General features: G+C 40.6%; 1 protein-coding gene across 1 annotated transcript; it reads left to right on the top strand.

Moving 5' to 3' along the window:
• The first annotated feature begins 257 nt into the window (after nucleotides 1-257).
• RPP30 (ribonuclease P/MRP subunit p30) lies at nucleotides 258-26,554 on the top strand. The gene is made up of 11 exons (XM_019445054.2): nucleotides 258-377; nucleotides 1,790-1,845; nucleotides 2,461-2,517; nucleotides 3,160-3,234; nucleotides 6,451-6,522; nucleotides 12,654-12,743; nucleotides 21,556-21,672; nucleotides 22,246-22,275; nucleotides 22,672-22,709; nucleotides 23,092-23,171; nucleotides 26,359-26,554. The coding sequence occupies exons 1-11, from the start codon at nucleotides 296-298 to the stop codon at nucleotides 26,466-26,468; spliced, it is 807 nt and encodes a 268-aa protein (XP_019300599.1). The 5' UTR covers nucleotides 258-295; the 3' UTR covers nucleotides 26,469-26,554.
• Nucleotides 26,555-27,742: the final 1,188 nt, after the last annotated feature.

The following is a 27,742-nucleotide window of genomic DNA, read 5'->3' on the forward strand; positions in this document are numbered from 1 at the left end:
AAGAATCACTTTCTACAGTATTTTCTAGGAGGAATGGTGGGAGTTGTGAACCCCTCCGGGGGGGAACCAAACATTTTCATTCAGAAGGAGGCAAAGGATTGGAGCGAGGTTGCTGATTCGGACACACTAACTTTTGTTGGTACTTGAAGGCGAGGCAAGCGCCGCATAACCTTGAAGTGACTACTTAGGAGGAGGGAGGGGCGGACTGTGCAGGTCAACTACAATTCCCAGGATGCCAGAGGGGGCGGGCCCCGCGACTGCGCTAACGGGCGCGCGGCGCTCATGTGACTTCAGCATGGCGGTGTTCGCGGATTTGGACCTGAGAGCGGGTTCCGACTTGAAGGCGCTGCGCGGGCTGGTGGAAAACGCCGCTCACCGTGAGTCTCCCAGGCGCGGGCGGCGGTGCCTGCCCAGCCTCGCTGCCCCTCAGACCATCGGCCACAATCCGGAGGAGCCCGGGGCCTGTCCTCGTCCAGGTCTCCTGGGATCTCTGGGATGTCCCTGGAAGCTGATGCCCCCGCGGTGTTGCTCTGATCCCGGGCGCGGGAAACTCGAAGGCACTTGGGAGCTTTTATCCAGTCTAGCTCCTTCTCTCCTGCACATTGAGGAACACTGAGGCTTTGAGAGGATGGGAGATTTGTGTAGAGCCCCACGGCTGATGGATGGAAGAAGCCAGGGCTTCCGAGTATATACATAATGCTTAGCTTGTACTTTTAGTATTCCCCCCCCGCTTCCTGCCTCACGGCAGTATCGCAGCAATTTGGGAAACGGGTGCACTGATGGGGAATGCTGTGGAGATTCAGAGAAGGGGGCAGGGACCTGAGGGTGACATTGTTGGAATACTGTTATTAAAAAGGGGAGGGTGGTGGGGTCGTACTAGGGAGGGAAGCAGCATGGCCAGCGTGTTAGAATGTTACTCATATTTGAATCCAAGGGAAGCAGAAGCCCTGAGAGATAAGATCCTGTTTTAATTATTGGAGTTAATGACAGTGACTGCTGCCTTCTTCCTTCCACTGTAAAGTGTGAGGATAGAGAGGTTTAAAAATAAAGAGGTTCTGCAGAGCCTGTCAAATACTGGATGCTCAATAACTATTTGAGAGGGGAAGGAAGGAAGGGAATCGGACCAAATCTGATGAGAGGGAGAACCACTCTTTTGGCATTAATAAGCATTATCTTTTAATATTAGTATCCTGTCATCCCCATTGGTGTTTAAATAACTTGAAGATAGGAGTCATGATTTAGACGTATTTTTGGTTGTCTGAATGTCCATAACAGTGCCGCATTGAGGCTGATAAAGGCAGGCCCTGCCCTCACAGAGTTCCCAATCTATTGATGGTGGATAGCTGGAAAGGGGAAGTGAGCAGTGGCATGAGGGAGTTGTTATTCCATTTCTCCCTAGAAAAAGGGCCTCTGCAGGAAGTAGTAAGGGTAAAAAGCAAAAGAAATGAGCGAGAAAAAAGCTGTCACGCTAATAATACACCACAGAGGTCAAACAGAGCCCTGCTTCTGTGCCTGCACCTGCTCTAAAACATCTCTGCTTATTATCTTAATTTTCATGACAGCCGTGTAAGAGAAGTTCTGTTGTTAGCACCATTTGATAGTTGAGGAACCTGAAACTCGAGGTTGAGTAACTTGTAAGTGGTAATGCTTAGATTCGGAAGAAGGCAGTCTGAAGCCAGAGCTCACATGGTCCCTCTTGACCCGTAATCTTGACCTGAGTCAGGCTGAGCCTGTGTGTACAGCAAAGAGGTTGTTACATTTAACAAGAATGTTCAGTTTTTCTTTTCAGTGGGCTATTCAGTTGTTGCCATCAATCATGTTGTTGAATTTAAGGAAAAGAAACAGGTAGGTAAAGAACATTTTCTGAAGTTAATAATAATCAGCTTTTACAATTGTTTTTGTTTATATGGGTAATATAGAAGCTACAGATGAGCATATTTCTTAAATGCAAGCTCTTTGGCACTATCTTATTTTGTATGTTAAGAGTGGGGGAGATGCAGAGTTTTCTGTCAAGTACCAGGGCACATGGAAGGATTCTTGAAGTTGAGTTGATGTTAATTAAATAACTTGCAATAACTTTTAAAAGTATATTGTTATTGACTGAATGGTAATCACAGTATTTAGTCCTTTTTATTTTACTGACTTGGACTCGTTACTAATTGATTTCCTTCTTAAACATGCTAGTAAATATGTATGTTTCTCTTTAGGCCAACAGCTGTACCTTATAGATTATTCCAGTCTAAAAACGATTTTTCATCCCTTTTATCCATTGATGTTCTCAGCTGCTTCTCTGCTTATCAGCTTTCTTCCTTTCAAAACAAAACAAAACAAAACAAAAAATATATTTAGTGTTTCTGGATGCCAGAAATGAACTTTTCTGAAAAGCCCTTATAAGTTTTCTATTATGCTTCATTCCATTCACATGTAAAATCTAGGGTAACTGTTTATCATTTGTTGTAGGAAATTGAAAAACCAATAGCTGTGTCTGAACTCTTTACAACTTTGCCAATTGTACAGGTGGGTATTTTGTTGCTTAAGAAGTATAATACCTATTCAGACATGCCCAGTTTTATGTAGGGTTCTCTAACCTGCTTTGCTCCTTCCTACCTGCCTTACTTTTCCTTCAAGACTCAGCCCTTTCATGAAGGAATCAAGTCAATACTATCGAGTCAATACTTCCTTAATGGTCTTTTTTCCTGAAGTCCTATAACCTTTAAAGAATCTCATTGTGTAGTTTAACATATGTATGTCTTTATTTCACTTATTATATTATAAATTCCTTGAGAAGGAAGAATAGGTTTTACTGATCGTTCCTACCCTTTATTGCTAGTGCCTTTTATTTATTTAAAAAAAAATTTTTTTTAAACGTTTATTTATTTTTGAGACAGAGAGAGACAGAGCATGAACGGGGGCGGGGCAGAGAGAGAGGGAGACACAGAATGGAAAGCAGGCTCCAGGCTCTGAGCCATCAGCCCAGAGCCCGACGCGGGGCTCGAACTCACAGACCGCGAGATTGTGACCTGAGCTGAAGTTGGATGCTCAACCGACTGAGCCACCCAGGCGCCCCTATTGCTAGTGCCTTTTAATGACCATTTTCCAAAATGGAAAATCATTCATTTGTATTTTGAGATTTTTTTGATAGAATGTTTTTGATTATAGGGAAAATCAAGACCGATTAAAGTTTTAACTAGACTGACAATTATCGTTTCGGATCCATCTCACTGCAATGTTTTGGTAAGTTAATTTTGCTTCTTTTTGATCCTGTAAGTTGTATTGGTTGAACAGTGTTGTAACAGTGTTTTCATCTCACCCCCTTCTGACATTCCCTGCCCCCGGGCATGACACCTGCCTGTTCTCCCTGTCCTCAGAATCCACATAGCATAACAATCTCTTCTACTCTTGGCACATATATAGGGATACCGTAATTAAAGAATCCTTTGACAACTGCTATTCGCTGAATTTACATGAATGAGACCTAAGGTGGGTGCTGGGGATATTGCTGTGAATAATACACAGTTATTGAACTTAGGAAGTATAGTTTAATGGGCAAGACAGGCACTAAACAAATAATTTAAAATGTGAGGAATATTTAAAAAAGGTGGAGGCAGTAAATAAAGGATGCTCTGGGAGTGTGTAATGGGGGAGCCAACCTAAGGAAGTTGATACTCCAACTGGGGCCAGAAGAACCAGTAAGTGTTACATAGTACTGAGCAGAAGAGAGAGTGTTCCCACACAGGATGGATTATGTACAGGTCCTGGATCCAAGGAAAACATGGTGTGTTCTGGGAAATGAAACAATACCAGTAGGGCTGAGCCTAGTGAGCTGGTTAACCTGAGATGAGGTTAGGGAGGTAGGTGAGGGTGAGCAGTTGGAAGCCCTTGAAGGTTTTAACTGAGGAAGTGAAATTATGATGTTTGCATTATTAGGAATGGATCAGAGGGGTTGAGTGGATTTGAGAGGTTTGGTGAGGTGGTGGGGGGGGGGGGGAGGGGGGATTGACAGAATTTTATGACTGGATACAAAATGATGGGGTGGGGGGTGATTGACAGATTTGATGATTGGATACAGAGTGATGGGGTGGGGGGTAATTGACAGGATTTGATGGTTGACTGGACAGAGTGATGGGGTGGGGGGTGGTTGACAGGATTTGATGGTTGATTGGATATAGAATAATGACTCCCCAGGCATGGCCTAAGCACCCTCCTAGGTAGATGGCGGTACCCTTTCCTGAGAAGGGATGTACAAAGAGCAGGTGTGAGGGCATCATGTTTGGAACATCATTGTGAAGGTCAAATGCGCAGTTGGAAAAAGGGGTGTAGCCTTCAGAAGAGTGGTCTGATGAAAGATACTGATTTGGAAGTGGTCACCCTGTAGCGAACAAATGAAGTGATGGCAATGGATGAGAATCCCTGGTCCAAGTGCAATGTATATAAAGAGAAGTTCTAGGACAGAGCCTGAGGAACTTCAGCATTTAGTGGTAGAGCAGAGGAGGAGGAGCTAGGATTGGAGACTGAGGAGGGACTGTAAGAAATAGGAAGACAGTGAGCAAAGTGAGGAAGGGTGAGCAGCATCAGTGGGCCCAAGCAGTCCAGCAGGAGAAGGGCTAAAACATGTCTTGGATTTATTGCCAAGGAACTCCTTGGTTGCCTTAGCAAAAACCATCTCCATGGAAATGGTAGGGATGTGAGGAAGTGCAGATGGCGTGTGATGCTGACTTTGCTCGAGAAACTGACTCCACAGGGGAACAGAAGGCACAGGGAAGTTTGGATGAGAACCTGCTGTCTGGGTTAGTCAGGTGGGAGAGGGAAGTACTCCTGCGAATGGGAAGAATCTCACGAAGGAGAGAGAAAGATCCCTGAGAAACTGAGTTTTATCGGGAGCTGGAACAGACTCCTTTGCCATAGAAAAGGAGTCATCAGGGAAAGGCTGGCCTCATTTATAATGATTAGTATTGCTAAAGAAATTGTGGAAAGCCAAACTTGGGGATTTTATACAGCTGCAAGGCAGGGTTCTGGTTCTCTAGGCCCAGGTAGGTGTAAAGGAGCTGACTTTTGGTGGGTCACAAACACGTTCATTTTTTTCTTGTTACCATAATATCCTGGTGGCCCCTTTTTGTCCCGTTTCCAATTGGGAGAGGCCAAGTAGAGGGCAAAGAATCCTAGATCTGGACTTTCCTAAGACCAGGAGCTGCCCTGTGTTAGCATGGGTTTTCCCAGCAGCTTTTCCTGTCTGCTTCAGCTTCTCTTCACCCCTCCCCTTTCGTCTTCTGATTTTTAGAATGCCTTTTCTTTTTACAAAGTAAGAAGTAAACATTTTAAAGGTGCAAACAGGCAAAGAATAAATATCACATATTATCCCATCATTCAGAGACCGTTTGAGTATACAGTTGGCCCTTGAACAACACTGAGGTTGGGGGCACTGACACCCCACCCCTACCCCACGCAGTTAAAAATCCGTGTATGAGTTTTGACTGATAACATAAACAGTTCACACACATTTTGTATGTTATATGTATCATATGCCATATTCTTAGAGTAAAATAAGCCAGAGGAAAGAAAATGTTATCAAGAAAAAAAAATCCATGTGTAAGTGGACCTGTGCAGTGCAAACCCGTCTTTAGGGGTCAGCTGCGTGGATTTCCAGCCTTTTCATATACACACACATACAGCTTAAGTTGGGGATTTTCGTTTTGAAGCAGTAACTCTAACTGATACATTCCTCCCTTTTTAAAAAAAATTTTTTAAATGTTTATTTATTATTGAGAGGCAGAGAGAGACAGAACATGAGCATGGGAGGGACAGAGAGAGGGGGAGACAGAATCTGAAGCAGGCTCCAGGCTGTCAGCACAGAGCCCAATGCAGGGCTCGAAATCACAAACCGCGAGATCATGACCTGAGCCGAAGTCGGACGCTTAACCGACTGGGCCGCCCAGGCGCCCCAGTGTTCTTCCCTTTCTGTCCTAGGACTGTAAGGTATATTCTTGCACATCTAGCATTTCAATTTCTAGTTAAGAGTATTCTCATTGTGAACCTGACGGTATCATACTTAGTACATGTATTTCTTGTCTCACAAAAAAATGGTGAGTTCATCGAGAGCAGAGGTACACCTTAAATGATTTTGTATCCCTCGTGCCCTGCACACAGGAGATGCTCACTGTCTGGCAGGCTCCTCCACTCCCTTGTAGGAGCAAGAGCTATCCAATTTGATTCTTCTATCTCAAGCACGGTTTGGTACCCAGTCACAGTGTAACAATGTAGGAAGGAGAATAATTGGTGGGATCTAAAATCTCATGTGCTTAGGCAGTCTTTTCTGTCAGCATGCAAACCAAAGCAGAAATGGCATATAAGAAGTATTGCATGATTGCAATGTAAGTGCAGTTAGACCCTGAGTCAGAATTCCATGTGTGTGCTCGTCGTTATTGTACAATAACATTCTTTTTGTATTGCCAGAGAGCAACGTCTTCAAGGGTCCGGCTGTATGATATCGTTGCTGTTTTTCCAAAGACAGAAAAACTATTTCATGTAAGTAACAGTTAGTGAAAGAAAATAGGATTTGTTATTTTACGTAAGAAGTCTGATGTTGTGCTTTTGCAGGTGCCCTGTTTCACTCCGTCTGGAAACTTAAGATTTTTCATTTACACTTGGAATTCTGGAATTTCATGAGAGGGTGCTTAGGTGGCATGTGGTTTTTTGTTTTGTTTTATTCATCTTGCTGGATATTTTATGGGCTCAGATTGAAAGAGTCCCTCTGGGTGTTTTTCTGTTTCTTTTTCTCTGCTTCATTCACTTACTCGTTCATCCATTTGAAACTGCCCTTAGGTAAATATTGGTCTGTCTCTTTCTAGCTCAGAAATCACTTCAGTTTCTGCCCTCCATGCTGCTCACTGCTGCCTGTGAGGAGAGAAAGGTGCAAAGTTCTACTATGGCATAAAAGATCTCCTCCCTGTTGTTAGCTTTCTCCTTTGCATGTTCTGAGGTGTGGTCCATATGCCAGCACGATTAGTCAGCCTTTAGTCTTTGAAATCCTTCAGCATCAGCCATCTGCTCCTACTATTACCCTTCCTGTTCTGAGAGCCTTTATGAATTTAATTCCCTTTGTACTTTTAAAATTGCCATTTCCATGACTTCTCAGGAGGAAAGGTTGTTAAACATGTCTGGTCATTTAGTCAAATTGAGACCAAATACATTGAGTATTTTATTTTGTTTTGTTTTACATTTTATTTTTTTTTTTTTCCACACTGGGCATTTTAAGTGATTAACAGGAAAGAAAAAAATCCAACTGTAATTTTTTTTTCCAGGAATATGTTTCACTCTGTGTAATAGGTACAGCAGAAAGTTCTGAATGTTGTCTTCATCTAGATGCAAGAAAATAGCCATCTACCAAACCTATATCCACCCAACGGATATTGTAGGGAAAAAAATGTACTGGTATTTGATGTTTTAATTTTATAGCATGGTTAATTTTTAAGCAAAGTCTGTTCTAAAATTATAGGAAGTTTTCCTTTAAGTTTATCCAGTAGATGGAGCTGTTGACTAGGGAGGCTGATGTGTGATTACATTTAGTTTTTAAGGCAACTATCAATTCTCAATTATTCATATTAATTCACACAAAATGAATTAGCACAAATGAATGAAACAGCACAAATTATCTTTGAATGCCTTTTTAAAAAAATTCTTGACAATTCCCTTCGTAAAATACCCAATTATAGTAATTCTCAAGAATTTTGTTTCAGGAAAAGATGAGTTGGATCAAGTGGTTCTGTTTTCAAGAGGCCCTTGTGGAATTTTTAAAAATCAGGAAAGTCAGATCTCCCACTACTCAGGATTCTGATGTAGTAGGTCTTGGGCTTGAGTATCTTTTTTTTCAGGTTCCACAGGAGACTCTCATTCAGTGTTGAAACCCTAAGGAGGAGGCATGGGTGTGTGGAGCTTCTTTAAATAGCAACTTAGTTTTGTTATTAAGTAACAGCAACTTAGTTATAATGTAGACTGAAAGTTGGCTGTGTACCTCATTTTGTGTTGTCCATTTGTTTGTTGAATTGATTCTGAAGCACACAGTTTTCATTTCCATAGCCATTTACTGGTGATTGGAGAAACAAACAAAACACTTAAAAAAGACATACACTTATATATACTTCCAAAGACTTCTATGTATTATCTTTAACACAACAATCCCGGGAGTAAACTGGACAGATATATTTTATTATCATCATTTTTTAGAAGAGAAAATTGAGAGGCTAAATGATTTGCTATTAATCTCAGGTAGTATGTGGTAAAGCCAGGACTTTAGGTTTTAGAGTACATTAAAATTTCATTTCGCCATTTTATCTTACGACAGTTGATCCTTGAACAACATGGACTTGAACTGCAAGGGTCCACTTTTATGCAGTTTTTTCAATAAATACATTGAATAAATGTACAATGTAATTCAATAAATACATTCAATAAATGTACAATGTAATTTCAATAAATACATTGAATAAATGTATAAGTAAATGTATTTTCCTTATGATTTTCTTAATTTTTTTTTTTTTTTTTTGGTCTAGCTTTGCTATGAGAATAGTGTATCTAATACATAAAACATACAAACCTGTTAATCGGGCCTTGATGTAATCAGTAATGCTTCTAGTCAATAGTAGGCTATTCGTAGTTAAGTTTTTAAAGAGTCAGAAGTGGGGGGTTGGCGCCCCTAACCCTCACATCCAAGGTTCAGCTATCCTTGTTCTTCTCAGATTATTCAAAAGTGTGACTTCAAAAGCATGAACACATGCTTTATATGGTGGGTAGAACTGTCAGAAATACTCTGGGAGATGATTAAAGCTATAAATAACATGCAAGATATTTGGAATTGACTATACAGATATACTCAGAAAGTGACATGGTGACAGTTTTTGAAATTGGAACATCTTCCTCTTCTCTGTCCAGATCTTACCCATTCATTAAGACGCAGTTGAAGTTAGCACTCTCCCCGTTTTCCACAGAAAATCAATTTAAAAAAGACATTTTTCTTTTAATCATAACGTAGGTATATCACGGTCTGGAATTGGGTCAGATGCAAGCAGTTTGTTCCTTAACAGGTTGTATTCTATAAGGGATTTTATTTGTTTGGTTTTTAAGTTGATTATCTAGAATTTAAACAAGCGTCCTTGTAGACGTAATGTTCTAAAACTGAGGTCTCTAAAATGAGTCATAAAAGCAAACACACACACATATGTTAACAATTAGTAGTTTAAAACCTAACCACCTTAAATAGCATTGTTTCCATGGGAAATAACATATGATTTTCCATTCTGAGTGTCTGGAAGATGTCTCATGGATAAACCCTCCCTCTCCATAGTTACCCCAGGGGATAAAGGCGGAGATGAAAGATTGTGAGGGGAGTCCATTAGCCAAGGCTTCTTGGGATGGGAGATGGCAGTGGAATTTGGCAGACAGTGTTATACAGAAGCTTCAGGAACTTTTGAGTTAGTTATTCCCATTTGAGATTTAAAGTAACTGGAGGAGAGGCGAGGAGAATTCAAGTTATTTAGTGCAGTGGTCGCCAAAGGGGTCTCCCTATTGATTTAAAAACATGCTGAACCTTCATCCCCAGTACATGTATGTTTATTTTCGTATAAATTGTTTGTATGTTCCATTATATCAGTGTGATTTACGAAAGAATATACACACACAAAACAGATTTTAAGAGAATGAATTAAAAGTAAATGGAAATAGAAGTTCTGTTTAGTTCTTCCTTCCAAAATCCGTGCCTTACCCTTTGAAGAGCTGTGTTGCAGAGTCTGCTCCCAACACCTGAGGCCCTTGAGGAGACAGGGTACCTTGTGAGGCAGTGCTGCTTCAGCTGTAGCCTGACTCCACCAGCTTCAGAATTGGTAGGGGTGTTTGTAAGATGCAGGTTATTAGGCCCTACTTACTGACTTTATTACTGGGAGGAAGGCCTGGTAATCTCCATTTTAAATAAATGGAGTTTGTATATATATATTTACATATATACGTACATATATGTATGCACACACACACACTTTAGATTGGGAGGTACTGTTTATGGACATCTCTCTTTTCCCTGGGTAAGTCTGGCTCTCTCTTGCATGTTACTTATCATAAAGTACCACCGTGTATTAAACTGACACCCGTGAAGGGGATTTGGGGAAGACTGAATCTCTACCCTCCTGTTTCCCTTGTTTCATAGAATCAAAGGTAAATGTATCTGGGGGTACGTGCAAACCCCTTAAATCCTTGTAGGAGTCCTTGGCCAAAAAAAAAAAAAAGGCGAAGAACAGTTGATATGAATTCATACGCAACTTGCCAAAACCACCATAATGAAGTTCTTAATTGCAAATATTTCTTGAACATAATTTAGTCCATTTTAATGATTTGGAAAGTATTTCATTATAATGTGAAATTAGCTCTTATTTCATAGTTACCGAAATGTATCGATTAAACAGTTGTATTAATAGAAAAATAACAAAAGAATTCGGCTTGAGACATTTTACATTTGAGGTGTTAGATGGAGCAACTGAGCGTTTATTATAATACACGTATTTACACCAACCCAAGAGATATTTTTGAATTAGCTGCTGTTACATAAGAGGGGGAAAAAGCAATACATAAGTTAAAATGTAACCTAATTTAGCTTTGTTGTGGGGAAGAATGCTTAACAGACTTTGAAAAAGTGAATCTGTTTTTAAATGAAAAATAATGATAATAAACTCAAACAATATAGAGCAGTGTGCAATGAAAAGTACGCTTTCTTCCTACCTAAAATTCTCGGTCCCTTGTCTCCAGAGGCAACCGCTACTAACAGCTTTTGTGTATCTTAGAAATAGGTATTTACCTACTCCTTCCTTCCGCTCCCTCCTTCCCTTCTTAACACCATGCTTTTTTTTTTTTTTTTCATCTAACAGTGTATATGGTTCCATAATATCAATTGGAGATGTACCTTATTCTCTTGAAGGACGCAGCATATTCCATTGTTTACAGGGACTGTAATTTATTTAATATAGAGGGATATTTAGTTGCGTCTTTTGTGATTGATATTGCAGTGACTGTCCTTGCACTAATTAGTATTCTCGAGCATTTGTAGGGCAGATGGCTATAAAATATATTTCTAGAGGGTCTCTATAGGATATATTCCTACAGGTGAAATTGCTGATGTGTGTTTAAAATTTTGATACCTTTTGCTAAAATGCTTTTCAAGACCCCGTACTAATTTAAAGACCCAGCGAGTACCTGTTTATTCATTCCCTTGTTAGCAATGGATTACTGAACTTTTTGATCTTTGCTATTCTGGTAGTTTGAAAATGGTGACCAGAAGCTGAACTTGTTTTGTCTTCTGTTCGGAGCTTTTCATCCATTCTTATCAAATTTTCAATGAGTCTTTTATGAGTTGGACAGCTGTAGCATTTGGGATGGGGCAGATTCTTTATAAGCCAAATGTTTCTGCCAAAACAGCATTACTTCCCAGGCTTACTAAGTTACTATGACTGTCTAAAGCCAAGCAGTCTCTGATCACTGCTTGCTTCCTAAAGCCCTGCTGTGGGGGTAGGAATGACCAAAGTGGGAATTCTGAAGAAAAAAGGCGAGGTGTGACATTCCTGTCACTGGTAGAAGGCCAGGCCAGTCATATGGGGGACATTATTGCATGTTCTTTACCCCTCTTCCTTACCCTGTCCTTCCCCTCCGTGCATGTCCCTGATGTTGGTTTGCCAGCATAGCCATCCTGGCAGTTTGAATTTGTTCATCAAGCCTATATGCACCACATTGTCAGTAAGGCTTATTTTTAACACGGTATGAAATGGCCAATTCTGTCACCGTAAATCAAGTCATGGTGAAGTCAGAGCCAGATCTGCATCTTCTAGCAGTGGTTTTGGCCTTATACTCATGCTTGTAACCTTTCCCCAGCTTTGTTTGCTTCCCTGATTTTCCATTTATCCTGTTTTCCTTATCTACTTGTTTGGTTTTGTTCTTGGTAAGCCATTTCTAAAGCCTTTTGGAAGTAAATGCTGACTATTGATCAGTAAATAAGAGCAAAAATTAGAACAAAGGAAAAGGAAACTAAAAGTTGAAAAATGGATTCAGTATCATTTGATTTGTAACAGCTCTGCTTGGACCATTTATGTAGACTATTTCTGTTAGAATTTGAACAGAATGCTGTTGGTAGGGCCATGTTAGTGTTCCTCTAGCCACTCAGTAGACTGATGGTAGCCACAGGCCTGGGGTAATTCCTGGCACAAAAATAAATCTGTGGAATAAATGGACCATGCCTATATTCCTTTGGCTTATTTTTTTTCCCCCTTGGATTTCAGAACAACTAATTGCTTCTTTTCTGGAACAATCTGAAGTTACTTTCCAGAAACTGAGCCTCTCTTAGCAACCCATCCTTATGTAGCAGACCAGGAGTTAGAGGGTCTCTAGGCTCCGTCTGTTGAGATGGTCTGTGGACATATCACTGCTTCAGCTAGATTACAATTAGACCTTTCACCCAAACGTGAAGGAATGGCTAATCACTGACAGACACATTTCAACACAGAACCATTATGATGCCTCTGGAGTGAACCACGTCTATTTATATTCCTTTAAATCAAGTACAACCATATTTCTTAAGATGAACCAGTTTTTCCTTTGGCTTTACCTATTTTTTTTCTTCTTGACAGGTTGCTTGTACACATTTAGATGTGGATTTAGTCTGCATAACTGTAACAGAGAAACTACCATTTTACTTCAAAAGACCCCCTATTAATGTGGTAAGTGTCATACTTTCCATTCCACATGTGAATCTGTACAAATTTGCACTAACAAACTGGAAAGGGGGCAAAAGGAACTAGTGTTCTTTAGAAGGAAAAAGCAAACGCAGTTTAGAAAAGAGGATTTTATTCTTGGAAGCTGACCAAAGGTAGAAAGGGAACTTAAAAACTATCCAGTAAATTATTGAGATGTTTTTAAAAGGCTTTAGAAACCCGAGTTTATGAAGGATATTTCTTAAAAGGATAGCCATAATGACAGACACTTAGAGCCTGAACGTGGAACATGAAGGGGACTGGGCAGTTGAGAAAGAAGAGGTAGGGGGGAAAAATACATCGAGGGTTCCTGAGGCACCAGTGAGCGAGGACGGGTAGGAACAGGAAGGAGCAGGGCACGGAAAGCACCGTAGGCAAAGTCCAAGCACAATGAAAACCTGCACTGATGCCTGCCGTTTTCGCACAAAAGCCCCAGGGTTACTTTTATAATCACCTAAGAGGGCGGCCATGTGTGCAGGGAAGTTTGTTCCTTCCCCTGCGATAGAAGGTTTCTCATTCCCTTTCTACGTAGCTTCTCTTGTTTTTCCCTGCCATTTATCTTCCGTCTGTCACACCTTCTTGTCCGTCTTCTCTCACCGTAAAGGTGGCAGTAGCTCACATCGATAGCCGGCAGGTCAGCACGCTGTCAGCTGTTTGGCTGGGCAGCCAGATCCTGCGGGAGGCTTAGGACGTTATTTTAGAATTGCAGCCCCGAAACCTGTCTCCCATTCTCCAAAACTACTCTTGAAGGAGAAAAAGGGTTCAGCAGACAGTCCAGATGACATGCCCAGTCCTGTCAGAATTGGAAAATTAAAAATGTATGCACTTTTTCAAGATCGATAACTCCCCTATTCTTTTGTCTCTGTAGAATCACAACTTCGTTGGGTTTTGTTTTGCTGTCGCCGCTGCTAAGGAATTGGCTCAATGCCAAGAATAGGGGGAGACAGTGAGAGGAGAACATTGATCTATGTGGTGTGCAAAAATTGAATCCGTGTGGAAAAATTTCAGTTGGCTTATGTTCTACCCCTAAAAATATGCTACTAAAAAACTTGAAAAGTACTCAGAATTTTAAAGTCATATATGTAAAGGGGAAGCTATAAACCATGGCTTTTTTGATAAATAGAGAGTGCTACTGAACATACAGTATTCATTAAGCTCAAATCATTGTTTCCCATGTTCTTACTGGTACTTATAGATAAATAAGTAGACAGTAAGAGAAAACCCCAAATCATCACATTTTGGAGCTGGAGATCTATGTTGTTGAGCAGCTCGCTTATGAAGCGTGGTAGAATGAAGGCCAGCACGGAGAAGGTGTGCAGCTCTTCAGTCATAGGGTTGGGACTGGTCTGGTCGATACCCCGTCAGATGAGATCTCTGCTCTGCCCCAGCTACCTGTGGTAAAAGGCACAGACTAATACAGCACCCAAGGTGATGGCAGTCTTGTTGGCCTCACGTATTGTTCCTCTCCAGAGGTACCAGTCTCTCTAGAGGTTTGCCAAGGCTTTTTACCAGCCTCAACCCGCCGGTCCAGTTTCCACGTAAATGGCACCCCCTAGAGTTAGGAGGTGCAGCCACTGGCAGTTGCTATTCAGCTTGCAACTTGTTTACCTTTCTCTTCATCTTCATGAACAAGGAAGGCCATTTTCCAGAGGCCTTGGCCTGAGTAAACCCACGTGTGGTTTTACCAACCGTGTCCTTGGTTGGGAGGACGTAGTAGCATGTGGTGGATTCTAAGGCCAGGTCTATGGTCTGGAAAGCAGTGCACCGCACACAGTTCCTCACGTCCCATGACAGTGGAAAGCTTCTCAGTGGCTGTTTTGGTAAAGGCTTTCAGTTTTTTGTTTTTGGGTTTTTTTTTTTTTAAGTTTATTTTGAGGGCATGTGTGCACAAGTGGGGGAGGGGCAGAGAGGGAGAGAGAAAATCCCAAGCAGACTCCACGTTTCCAGCTGAGAGTCCCAACGCGGGGCTCAAACTCATGAGCTGTGAGATCACGACCTGAACCGAAATCAAGAGTCGGACACTCGACCAGCTGACCCACTCAGGCGCCCCTCACTTCGTTTCTTTGGAATGTGCCCTACTGTTCAACCCTGATTGTGAGCCTCTAGAGAGAACCACCTGTGGGTTGGGCCTTTTTGAAATTACCCTACTATCTTGCCTATGCTGGATACTTCCTAAAATTTGTCAGTGGAATGAATATATGTCTAATTTAGCTTCCTAAGGTGCAGCTCGTGGAACATGGATAAATCCTGCTCGTCATTAGTCTTGAGCGGGTTGTCAGTATGTGGCAGGAAGCAGAGGCCAGGAGGGAAGTGGGGCACTGGGGCAGCACGAGGAGGATGGCACTGGGGACAGTGGCACTAGGACAGTCCACTGTCCGGTTCCATCTGTAAGTTCAGGAAAACTGATGGATATTTTTGGCTTAATTCCCACATACTTCAATTTAAGAATTCTGAAAAGTAAAAATTTGACAAGTGAGAGGGATATGCAGTATTTAACATAGTGTCTGCTTTTTTAAAAAATCTGGTGTGAACATTTTACATATGTTGTTTAATAAAAACTACATGATGGAGTGGAAGGAAAGGCTGTGCAAGATTATTTTTAGTCTTCATCTAGTGTAGGAGTAGGCTGTGGTGTGAATTGGTCAGGAGGCAGAAAAGTCCCTATTAATTTATTCACCATCCATTTTTCATTTGAGAGAGGAAACTGGAAACATATAATAAGGTAGCTAGCTTATTGTTCAGGGGGAATGAGAGTTGTATGGATGCGTATGTATTATTTGTATCTCATAATAGCTATTCTAGATATGGAGCAACGTGTTTACATCAAAATATGGAAATAACATTCACCACGAAAGTATGGAACATGTAGTATGTGGGTAACCGTTAAGTCTTAAGTCTTAGTCCTTGCATGCTTCTTTGGACTTGAGAGTAAACTTGTCTTTGGCCATGAGAAGTTGATAGGTTGGCTTTATAAGGATCACTCTATGGGGCACAGATCTTAATTTGGATAGGATTTGTACTCTTTTCTTTGTGGTGGTGAAAAGCATTAAGATATTTTATTCACTAGTCCTTTACCCAGAGGCTTTAAGCCATGGGACAGTTATCAGCTCAAAAGGCTGGGATGATTGGAGGATGTGAATTTTCTGTTATAGGAAGAGTAAGTTCTGAGGATCTAATGTACTTGGGTGACTACAGTTCATAGGAATGGCGTTGTGTACTTGAAAGTTGTTGAGAGTAAATCTTAAGCATTCTCACCAAAAAAAAAGTATTGACTACGTTAACTGTCAGGCGAGGGCTGTACAAATTATGTGGATCTTGGTAACCATTCCACAATGTGTATGTGTACCAAATTATTGCATGGTATACTTTAAACATGTACAATTATATTTGTCAGTTATTCCTCAATAAAGACAGAAGAAGAAGGCGGTTGGGATTATGAAGGAGGGGCTAGAGCAGCACACCAGAGCACTCCATTTGTACAACTTACAGCTCACAACCCCTCAGTTGTCTTCAGCACGTGCTTAGGGCACCATGATATCAATTATGTAATTTCCTCTAAAATCTACAAACCTCTTCTGGAGCCTGGGTAACTTGTATGGGAACCACAACTTTACCATGTGATAGTTGGATTTCAAAAAAATTGAATTCAGCTCCTCTTCTTGGACAATCAGATGACTTGTAATTAACTTATGGTGTAGGGCACTCACCTGCTCTAGCCCAGTAGCTGTAGGGTGGGTAGATGTTGATGACCTCTGTTATGCAGATAAGGAAAGTTGACTTGGGAATTGTATTCAGCTCTGATTCTAAATCTGCTATCATTTCCCACTGGGAAATGCTATTTAAAATTACTTTACAGCAGAGCTCTTTGTTAAGCATAGAATAATTTCATAGTTCAAAATGTGATCTTTAGGAATTCAGGTTTTTGAGAAGAATTTTTTTTAAGCAGTACATACTTTTACCCTCGCTTTGATTTTTTTTTTTTTTTTTTTCGGTGTTATTGCCATTCAACAATGACTTCCAGTCTATGGAGTTATTTCGGTGCTTGTATGTGTTCTGCTCTCTGATGGTTTCCTCTCAGCACTTCCTTTAACTGTAATACATTTCTCTCTTCATGGTCCCATTAGTCCCCACTGAGAACTGTCCAGTAAATAGTGTCTCAAGCGGTGAAATTGTTCCAGGAATCATGCCATATATTCTTGAGCTGGGTGAGAGTGCTCTGTAAACTTTCTTTTTCATCACACATATTATGAACCTAAGTGTGTTGAGTGCTTTATCGATCCAATGTTCCACCAGTGCTAGCAAACTTGCCGGTCTCAAAAATTTTTGTGTGGCATAAAAACCAGAAAGAAAATTAAAAGACCAATGACAGACTGGCCTTAGATCAGAGACAAAAGGCTAATCTCTCTAATATATAAAGAGCTCCTAGAAAAGAAGCTAAGAAAGCCAGATGAACAATCCCTTTTCTAAAATGGATTAAGAAAATGAAAAAGACATTTCACAGGAAAGGAAATACAGATGGCTCTCAAACATGAAAGGTACTTAAATTCATCAGAATAGGAAAAACTCACATTCAAATCACCTAACTGGCACAAACCCAGAGGTCTGATGATACGCTTTGTCGTAAGGTTGAGGGAAAGCAGGCATTCTCATGCATTGCTTCGAAAAGTGTAAATTGGAACGATCGCTATTGGGAAGTGGGTAATTAGGCAACAACCATCAAAATCCCAAATGCTTTACATTCTGACCTTGTGTCTTAGTTTCCGGGGCTGCCATAACAAAGTACCATAAACTGGGTGGCTTAAAACAACAGAAACTTATTGTCTCAAGCTTCTAGAGGCTAGAGGTCTGAAATCAAGATGCCATCAGGATCATGCTCCCTCTGAAACCTGTAGGGGAATCCTTTTCTTCCTCTTCCTGGCCTCCGGGGCTTGCTGGTAATCTCTGGCAGTCCTTGGCTTACAGCTGCGTTACTGCAGTCTCCGCCTTTGTCCTCACAGTGTGTTCTCCCTATGGTCATCATTTTGTAAGGACACCAGTCATCCAGTAGACGCCAGTGACCTCATCTTCAGTAATTACATCTGCAACAACGCTGTTTCCAAATAAGGTCACATTCTGAGGTACGGAAGGGTAGGACTTCAACATACCTTTTATGGTATGTTGTCAACCCATAATACCCAGCAATCCCACTTTAGTGTTTATTCTACAAGTATATTGAAACAACCCAACGTCTGTCAGTAGAGGCTTGTTTAATTACATGCCATACCTCTAAAATGAAATACTATGCAGCTGTAAAACAGTGCAGAAGTTATGAGCTGACCTGGAAAACCCTTTGAGTCAGAACAAGAATGTGGTAGGCTACCTTCTGAGTAAGAGGAAAGATTACATATATTCATATTTGCTCATATTTATTTGTATGAAGACACTCTGGAAAAAGACACAGAAATTAATAGAAATTATGGGAGGTGGGGATGGGGCAGATGGGAGCAGAGGTACAAGTAAGACTTTATATTGCCTTCTTTCTTTCTTTTTTTTTTTTTTAATGTTTATTTATTTTTGAAAGAGAGAGCATGAGCAGGGGAGGGGCAGAGAGAGAGGGAGACAGAGTTTCTGAAGTGGGCTCTGCGCTGATGGTAGAGAGCCCGATGTGGGGCTTGAACTCATGAACCATGAAATCATGGCCTGAGCCCAAGTTGGACACTTAACCAATTGAGCCACCCAGGCGCCCCTTTATACTGCTTTCTTATGTTCCTTTCATTTGTGAATTATATGAACAAACTACCTGTCTTAAATAAATGACACGCCAAAAGGGTGTTGAATCCTTTTGAATTCAATTAAGAATTTTTATGAAATTAACAGAGAATCCGTATATTGTCCTAGTAATCAACTGCCTATTTTCATCCTGTCATCTTAAGCTTTGCTTAGTTCTTGGAATTTTACCACCAGTATTTCTCAATTCAAGTATCACACACCTGCCCTTGGTTTGTAGTGTCATTATGACTGTTATTTTTCATTAGTAAAGAAATCTAATCATCTGCCAATTCCAGAACCTTGGTCAGAGATATGAACAAAAGCCAATCAGGCAGGCAATGTCATTCTTCATAAAAGAGGCTGTTAGAAACAATCATTTGATGAGCTGTAAGGCAATTTACATTAGAATGGTCTTGGAAGCAGGCCCAGGTAATGAGTCTGTATTTTATCTATCTAAAATTTAAAATACGGTAGTATTATGAAGGAAATATTCACAGTCTTCAATAGCACACTATGTATGATTTCTGTATCAGACTTTTAGCTATTTAAAAGTGAACTTGAAAAAAAACAAAAAAAAAAAATAAAAGCAAACTTGATTAATGTACTAAGAGCAAAGGCAACTTTTTTCTTAGAAACTAATTAAGCTGATAATTGTCACTTTTCTTCCTCCCATCCCCAAAAAGAGGAGTTTTTCATTTTGATCTTATCCCCAGTGGGGGCTAAAATTGTAGATACAGTTAGGAATACTTTATGACCTGATCACCCAGTTGTGTGTTTCGTCCACATCTTTTTATTTCCCCTCTTCTCTACTCAACTGCATTGTGTTTTAGTTCAGCAAATAGAAGGATGAAGAAAAAATGTCAGCTTCTTTGGCTAACTAGTAGTTCTGGTAAGAGAAGTATCCAACGGGATAATAGTTGAAAGTATGGCTAAAGGAAGTGTTTTGGTTTCTCTGTTGAATAATTAGCCAAGTTCACCCTGTTTCTTTTTAATATGAATAATCCTTGGTGAGCAGCATTATCACATAACCTCTTTTCTGTAAGCTACTGTGTACTCAGAATATACATATATTAAACGCTTTTTATATAAAAGACAGTTACATGTTTTACACAGTACCATGACACCAGCTCTCGAGAAGTGTACAAGACAGGCAGGAGGAATGAGGTGTATATTTAACTATGGCACAAAGACTGTCATAACAGACATCATTCCTGGAAATAAACAACACAGGCCCAAGGATTAGGAGTGGGAAAAAGTTGTCAGAAAAGGGGAGAGGGGAAGGTTGCAGTATGGAAAATAGCATGTAAATTTTAACTAATATCAGATATGTAAGGAAATCTAAAATAAAATCTCAGAGCCTTAAGGCAGGAGGCCAAGTTAAGTGAAGAGAAGATTGGGGGATGGGAGAAAGGCAGTGTCTGTTCAGGGAGGAAAGTAGGAGCCTGAATTAAATCAAGGTGGGCTCCCAGTTCTGGAAGAAGACAGGTTTTTCCATTCCCTGTGGACACTCAGGAGTAGACCTCCAGCGGCCATAGCCCACCACCCCCAACTCATCCTCTGGGTGATAGAAATTCATTTGCCAGACACAGACTTGGACCATACTGCCTGGTTTGTGCCTGCTGTCCTTCCTTTGTTCATTCAGAACACCGCTGCAACCGAGTGACTTTGCCATTGCCCGTGGTAGCATCCTTCAGATGCTTCCCACTGCTGTGTCCTGTCCCCAGTCCTAACGACCTGCACAGTTGGCCCTTCCCATCCTCCTTAGCCTCCACTCCCACCATAGGGGCCCCCTCACTCTGTCTTCCCCAGCCCACAGCCTCCTCCCAGTGCTCCCATACTCCCTCCAACCCAGAGCCTCTCCATGTGCTCCTCCCTCTGAAAATGCTCCTTTCTCTACTGTTGCCTCAATTCCTTCCTCACCCACTCCTAAATTTCTCTTTGATCGCACTTCTCAGAGTTGGAAGTTTTGTGCTTTTGTGTAATTATTTGATAGTCCCCTTACTAAACTATAAGCTCGGAAAAGGGAGGAGCCATGTTAGCTTTTGCTCACCATTTCCACACGTGGTTGGCTTAACACATATCTGTTGTGAATGGATGAAGATAACTGACTTGCTCCTCAGAAGAGATAAACAGTGTAGTGGTGGGTTTCAATTGTTTCCACTCCTTCCAGGCTGTTTTCTTACCTGTGGATGCCTATCTATTGAGAATGCCTTAAGTTGGAAAGAACTTTTCTTTTCCTTGCGTGGGAGGCCAAGCTTGTCTGGTGATCTGGGCGAAATCGTCAAGAGCCCAGGTTTCTTCCATCTTTTTTGTTGGGCATCCATGAGCCCAGCCAAAACTCAGGGACTCTATTAGTAAATAAAGAAAAAGGAGAGAACCAGGAAAAGAAAAAAAAAAAGGTGGGGGAGAACAGATACTGGGGGCAGTTAGCAGTCTGTGCCACAAGGCCTGATAAAGGTATCATAAGGGTTAAATATATGCAGAAGATTCTTAGCACAGTGCCTGGCACTTCCTTCACACTACTTCCTTCATTCAGCGTATGTAATAATTGACTTACCTGAGATGTCTTCCCACGCCTGTTCTTGGAGCTTTTTTTCAGCTCTTCATTTCTTTGTCTCTTCATTAATGGGTCAAATTACTTTTTTTTGGTTTTATTATATTTGCAAATAGTTTATTTACCCTAACTATAGGGAGCATGTCTCCATTTTCCTTTTAATAGTTCATGGAGGAATGGTGCATTTGCTACCCGCCCTGGGACTTTGCTCTCCATAGCCTCCCCATGATTCCTGTTAATATAAAGTCAGCTTTTCCACAGCCAAGATGAACTGTTGATCAAACAGAGCCACATACCTACCTTCTCCTGTGGATGGTGCCATCCGGGCGTAAATCTGCCTTTGTTTAAGGCTGTACCTTGACATGCAGGAGGTGGGCGGTGGGGTTGAGGAGGAAGATGAGGGAGAATCTTAGTGAAAATAAAGTAGGGCAGTGTGTTTTTATCCGGGACGGTTTATTTTCTTTATTTCCTGTGAAGGCAATTGACCGAGGTGTGGGCTTTGAACTCGTCTACAGCCCTGCCATCAAAGATTCCACAATGAGAAGGTACACAATTTCCAATGCCCTCAATTTGATGCAGATCTGCAAAGGAAAGGTATGGTCCCATAATTTTCAGATGTTTTTCAAATCTAGCGGTTAATTATTATTAATACACTAGAATTGTTTAACTAATTCCTTTTCCCTAAAGCACAAAATTCTTGAGGCCCAGAAACAAATTCTCTCATCTCACTGAGCCCTGAAAATTTTAAGGGAAAGAAAAATACCGAAGGAAAATAACATGAGGTGGGGTGGCGAGATGTGTTGAAACCCTTTATCTTCCAATAAGGAATTTGCAGTTTACCTACTGTGAAAAGAATGGTCTAGTTTGTCATCAGTGAGTTGAATTAAGATTATATGACCTTTTCGACTAGTTTTTTAAACAAATTAATCTTTTCTAAGATCTGGTGGGAAGGCTTATTCTATTTCTTGTTATATATAGGCTGCTGTTAATGATAAGCTCTTTCATTCTTTGACTTTGATTTTTTACCTTATCTTTAAAAGCGGTTGGTATTTGTAGAACCTTAAAATGTTATAAAGTGATTACTGGTTACTTGTATTAGAAGATTTCAATTTTTTTTGGTTTACATTTATCTAAGATTAATAATATTGGTCACTTTCTGTCCTGTAGAATGTAATTCTGTCTAGTGCTGCGGAAAGGGTAAGTCTGCTTTTGAGTACTTTGTTTTCACTTTTCAAGTTACAAATCCAGAGGAAAATTTAAAATAGTCATGTAATGAATCTTTATTGTGTATTTTCATATTGAACTGCATTTGCTCATTGTAATTGCTGAAGAGTAAAATGTATCCCCATTCCTTTTGGGCTACAGTTTTTGTTTATATGAAATTTTGTTTTTATGCTATTCTAAAATGCTTTCAAGGTTCTTTTAGAAACTTTTAGCAACTTAAGAAAACCATCAAAGTTATAAGAACTGAAATTTATGCAATTGATTTCTTTATTTTTGGATGCTTAAGCATCCTGTTAATTAACTGCAGGTGAAATCATTGAAATGTTATGAATAACTTCTCTCCTATTTTTTTTTTTCATTTTATTTTAGCCTTTAGAAATAAGAGGCCCATACGATGTGGCGAACTTGTATCCTTTCCTGCATTAGAAGTTGTTGAAATGTTCTTTTAGGAAATTTGGAATTTGATGTGCTATTGCGGCTTAGCAAGATTTTTTTTAACCTTTTACCATAAGGTTACCAATTAATAGCTTCAAAAGCAAGTTACATCAGGCCAGAGAGAACCTCATCCTTTTGTTTTCTGGGTCAAGGGTGAAGTAGAAAAAGGGGAACGAGGGACTCTTGAAGCTTAGAGCGGGTCTCCTTGCAGATGCCTGTTCCATTCAGGCCAAGAGCTGCTGTAGAATGAGAGTCTCTTGGCGCGAGCAGGTTGGGCTGGCCTTGGCAGTTCTGTTTCTGTTCATCTCCCGTCTTTGGCTGATGCTGGGTTGAAAGCTTTAATGGCCCCACCAGAGGGTTGCTGTTCGGGCTGTCTGAGAGTGATGCCAGGGCTGCCGTGTCCACCAACTGCCGAGCAGCACTTCTACACGGAGGTGAGCAGGTTCTTCCAATAAAGACACCAAATGGGCATTTTAGGAGCCAGTCTTTGTTATCAGACAGCAGAGCCATATTTGCTTTTACCGTCCTGCTCTGCAGAGTTCCCTCAGGGTCGCCTTCGCTCAACTTGTTTTAACTATACCTGTCAACGCTTTTTGCCCTTCATTTTGGGCTTTACTCTGTGTAGTCTGTGGAATGAATATAGCCTGTGTTGCAGAAATAAGGACGGAATGTGTCTTTCCAGCTCTGTGTGTGTGTATCCCTGTCTATAGTTCGATAGGCTTCTAGTTTCCCTTTCTCCCCTGCCTTCTCTCCGGAGGGGCATGCTTCCCTGCTGAAAATCACTGTTTTAGAGAACTGAAACATGAAAAATTGATGTTAAGCCATTTATTAGGAACACAAAACAGCGGATGCATTTTCGAAACCCAACCAACAAACCCAAATAGTCATTTTTCACACGTATTACAACTCGTGATCCTTTTTCTCACGTTTTGTTTACATGCTCACCTATGTGCTCACTATAGATACTCTTTACTCCCATTTCATTTACCTATATCTACCTCCTCACCTTAATGCCCCTACTTGAAGCCACGGAACCTCCTATTCATCAGATGATAAAAATTAAACCACAAGTATTTGATATGCCAAGACTTTGGAGAATGAAAATGAGGTTTTATTAAAAGAAAAAAATGTACTCTTTGATCTGCTGTCCTATCTTCATTTCGTGATTTTTAGCATTAATAGTAGTGGTCACGAGCCAGTTTACTTGATATCACCTAGATGAATTTTAAACTTCAGAAATAGGTTGCTACATGTAGATGAGGTTATGTGGCATATGAATAGGTGAGTTACTGAGGCCCGTGTTGTTGTGTCTAGATTTTAATAATCTCATCTCCACTTGGGAGAACTGGGTACTGTATTGCCTTACCATGAATTAGATGATTTTCCTTCAGTTTTCAACATTTTTAGTTTGAGATTGTTATATGGCCTAGACTCCATCACATTAGCTCTGGGAATGGCCACATTAATTAGGACTTCATCAAGATTTGCTTGAAATTAGGGAACAGTTGGTTCATGCTTTGGTTGTTCTGCCATTATTTTTGTCTGTTTTAAATGAACATAAGGAATCCTTGAGATTTTGGATAACAATTGGTTTTCCAAAATAGATTAAACAAGAAAGGGAAACTAATAAGAACATATAATGGGAAAAATATGAAGTTCTGCCTTTGACTTTAAAAAACTCAACTATTCAACATGGGTCATATATAAAGCTCGGCTTTTCTAGAAGCTAAACTAAAGGAAGCCCTATGGACTTTAAGGTAGCAGTCATCTTCACCCTAGTGTGACAGTCCCAGTGTATGCCTACTGTCCCTGCAGAATTATCAACACATCTAGAGGAGACAGTATGGTTACCCAGGTTTTAGTTGACATTGAGATCAGTATTAGATTGTGGTGTGGTGGGTTCCTAAGATTGCTAATTCGGCTTCAGGTTACACTAGAAGAAATAAAGGAATCTGAAGCAAGAGGATTCAAAGTCTCATTACCCTCTGCATAGATGAGGTCCCAGCTGATGTGTATCATCCTGAGCACCACATGTCAGAAGGGCAGCAGTACACAGGAGCACTTCTTCTAGAAGATGGTCAGTAGGTTCTGAAAGGGCTTGGAAACCTCATAAGAGAAAGTGTTAAAAGCAGTGCCGGAATGCATTCCTGGAAAACAGAAGACTTAGAACACGTAGTAGCTGCCACTCAACACCGGAAGGCTTGTTATGGGGAATCAGAATTAGGTGGATCCTTTGGGCTTCCAGAAACCAGTGAAGAGCAATTCTAAGGAGGTTGTAGAGAAGGGACAGGGGAAGTTGGCATTTTAATGACCTTGACAGAAGTTCTGTCCCTTTTATAAACTAAAATGCTTTAAATAACTGGCAAAGATCTAGTAGACCTGGTAAATTAATCCTGATAAATGAGAAAGTAACTCTCTTGCGTAACTTGCGTAACTCTTTAGAATTAACTTTACTTTTATTACTTCAAACAAGAAATAATTCTTAACTAAATTTATGTTCATGAAGTTATTTTGATTCTGCCTCTTTGGTGCTAATGGATCTCTCTCCTCCCTAGTCCTTCCTTATTTCATAAGGATTAAATTCGGATCTGTGTTTTCATGGCATGGTAGTTCTTCACAAGCTCTCCCTCCTGCCCTGTTTCCCCCTAATTTTTTTCACACTCCTCCTTCACACCAGCTTATTGTCTCTTAAACATACTAGGCCCTTCCTACTTCTCTCTCCATGCTTTTGCAAAGGAATCCTCTCCTCTCTCTCTCTCTCTCTCTCTCTGTCTGTCTCGTATTCCTAGTGTTACTTCTGTTACAATACTTTCCTGATTCATCCAGGCAGATGCAGCTTCTTCTGGGTGCCTCCATTTCTATTACATTTGCCCCTAATGTGCTTATCTCAGTGTACGGTAGGAAGAAACACTAGGTAGGTATCTCTGCCTGGCCCAGTTGTATCTTTTGAGCTGAAATTGGGTAGATTTAAGTCGAACTCTGCTGCCAGCCTGACCTAACATCTCATAATTCCCATTCTTTTCTGTTGTCACTAATATACAAGAGATCCATAAACACGTGAGCTTGATTTTCTTCATTCACTCGACAAGTATTTATTGAACACCTGTTAGATAACAGGCATTGCTGGGAGCTTGACTGTACAATACGATTGATTCTTCAGAGGTACACTGATGACCTAGTGAGGGACCCAGATATGGTACGTGCTGTCAAATGAAGTGAGCACACATAATCACCATGGGAGCGATTCAGTTGACTGTTGACCTTGCTGTCTCGATTCATTTCTCTACCATACATAAAGCGTCTTCCACGCCAAGGTCTGTGACTTGGGTCCTGACTACAGAAGATGCCATGGATGCACCGTTAAGGAGAACCTGCCCTGCAGTTTTACCCTTGAGTAATCCCTTCAAAGGGAATTAGATGTAAATAATATACTGATGTTTATCTACCTTGGGGGGAGAAGGTAGTAATGGTGAATGGCATCAGAATCCATAGCCATTCATTCTGGTTTTATCACTTACAGATACTGTAAGGCAAAGTCACAGGGTGTGAGACTTGTTAAACCACCTCTTTTTCACTCATGTCTTAACTTTAAACACTACGGTTTGCCTGTTTGTTTTATAGAAACTAGAAAAACTGCTTTTGGAATTATTTCCACAGTGAAGAAACCTCGGCCATCGGAAGCAGATGATGATTCTCTTCCAGCTTGCAAGAAAGCCAAGTGTGAGGGCTGAAAAGAATCCCCAGTCCTTGTCAGCGCTCCCTTCCTCCATTTGGTAGTCTGTCCACCACAATGGAAATAAAAGCTTTGTATGCTTTACTGTTTTCCTTTGGAGCTAGGAATTGGTAGTCTATGAAAACAATTTTATATTCAAGCCATTAAAATAACAAAACCTAGTGAAGCAGTAAAAAAGAAGACCGCCAGCTTAATAGAATTTTGATATACTTTAAGAGAAAAACAGAGACTGGCTTATTTATTATTTGTATTAAGGATAAACAGCAGGTATAATTGAGTAAGATGCTTCAGTATTTCTGGGCAGTTGGGTGGTTCAGTCTGTTAGGCGTCCGACTTTGGCTCAGGTTACGATCTCACAGTTTGTGAGGTCGGGCTCTGTGCTGACGGCTCAGAGCCTGGAGCCTGCCTCGGATTCTGTGTTTCCCTCTCTCTCTGCCTCTCCCTTCCCCCCCCCCCACCCCCCACCCCCAAAACAAACATTAAAAATAAATGTTTTTTAAGATGTTTTCAATATTTCAAGACTCTTGAAAAATGTTTCTTCTTCATTTAAAAGTACATGCTTTGCTGCTTTACTTGATATACATGGCTTATTATTTTTCAGTCTTATGCAAAAAGTGGTTATCTTGAGGCCTGTTAAGCCATACTAAGGGGTTGGCTGTTAGTCAATCTATTCTTGTTGTAAACCTCTCTCTCATTATATTCATCAAATCAAAGTTCTTCCTAAAAGAAATTGCTGTAAAGGTTGTGGAAGGAGAAAGTGCATGTAAAATCACAGCCTCTTCCTTTGCTGGTTCTTACCTCCATGATGTTCTTGAAATAGAATTCCCTCCTTTAAGTTGAAAGTCCCTAAAAACCTAATACTGATTTTCCTAATAGCAGTATTAAAAATATCTAACCATTGTACTCAACCAACTTTGGAAATAATTTTTTTTTAAGTAGTAGAATCAGTATATTAAGAAGAAGTTGCCTTTTTTTACAAATAATGTGCATTTATGTTATATTGATATGAAGAAAATAAGTGAGAAAAAGAACACTATTGTGAAAGAGGAAAGATAATTTTAAAAAAAGAAAGTTTTCGGGGTGCTTGGGTGGCTCAGTCAGTTAAGTATCTGACTCTTGATTTTGACTCAGGTCATGCATGATCTCTTGTTCATGAGTTTGAACCCCGTGTCAGACTCTGCACTGACAGTAGGGAGCGTGCTTGGGACTCTGTCTCCCTCTCTGCTTCTCCCCCACTCACGTTTATTCTCATTCTCTCTCTCTCTCTCTCTC

Source organism: Panthera pardus, unplaced genomic scaffold, assembly GCF_024362965.1.
Source record: "Panthera pardus isolate Hobbes unplaced genomic scaffold, ASM2436296v1 HiC_scaffold_22, whole genome shotgun sequence".
NCBI classification, from domain to species: Eukaryota; Metazoa; Chordata; class Mammalia; order Carnivora; family Felidae; genus Panthera; species Panthera pardus.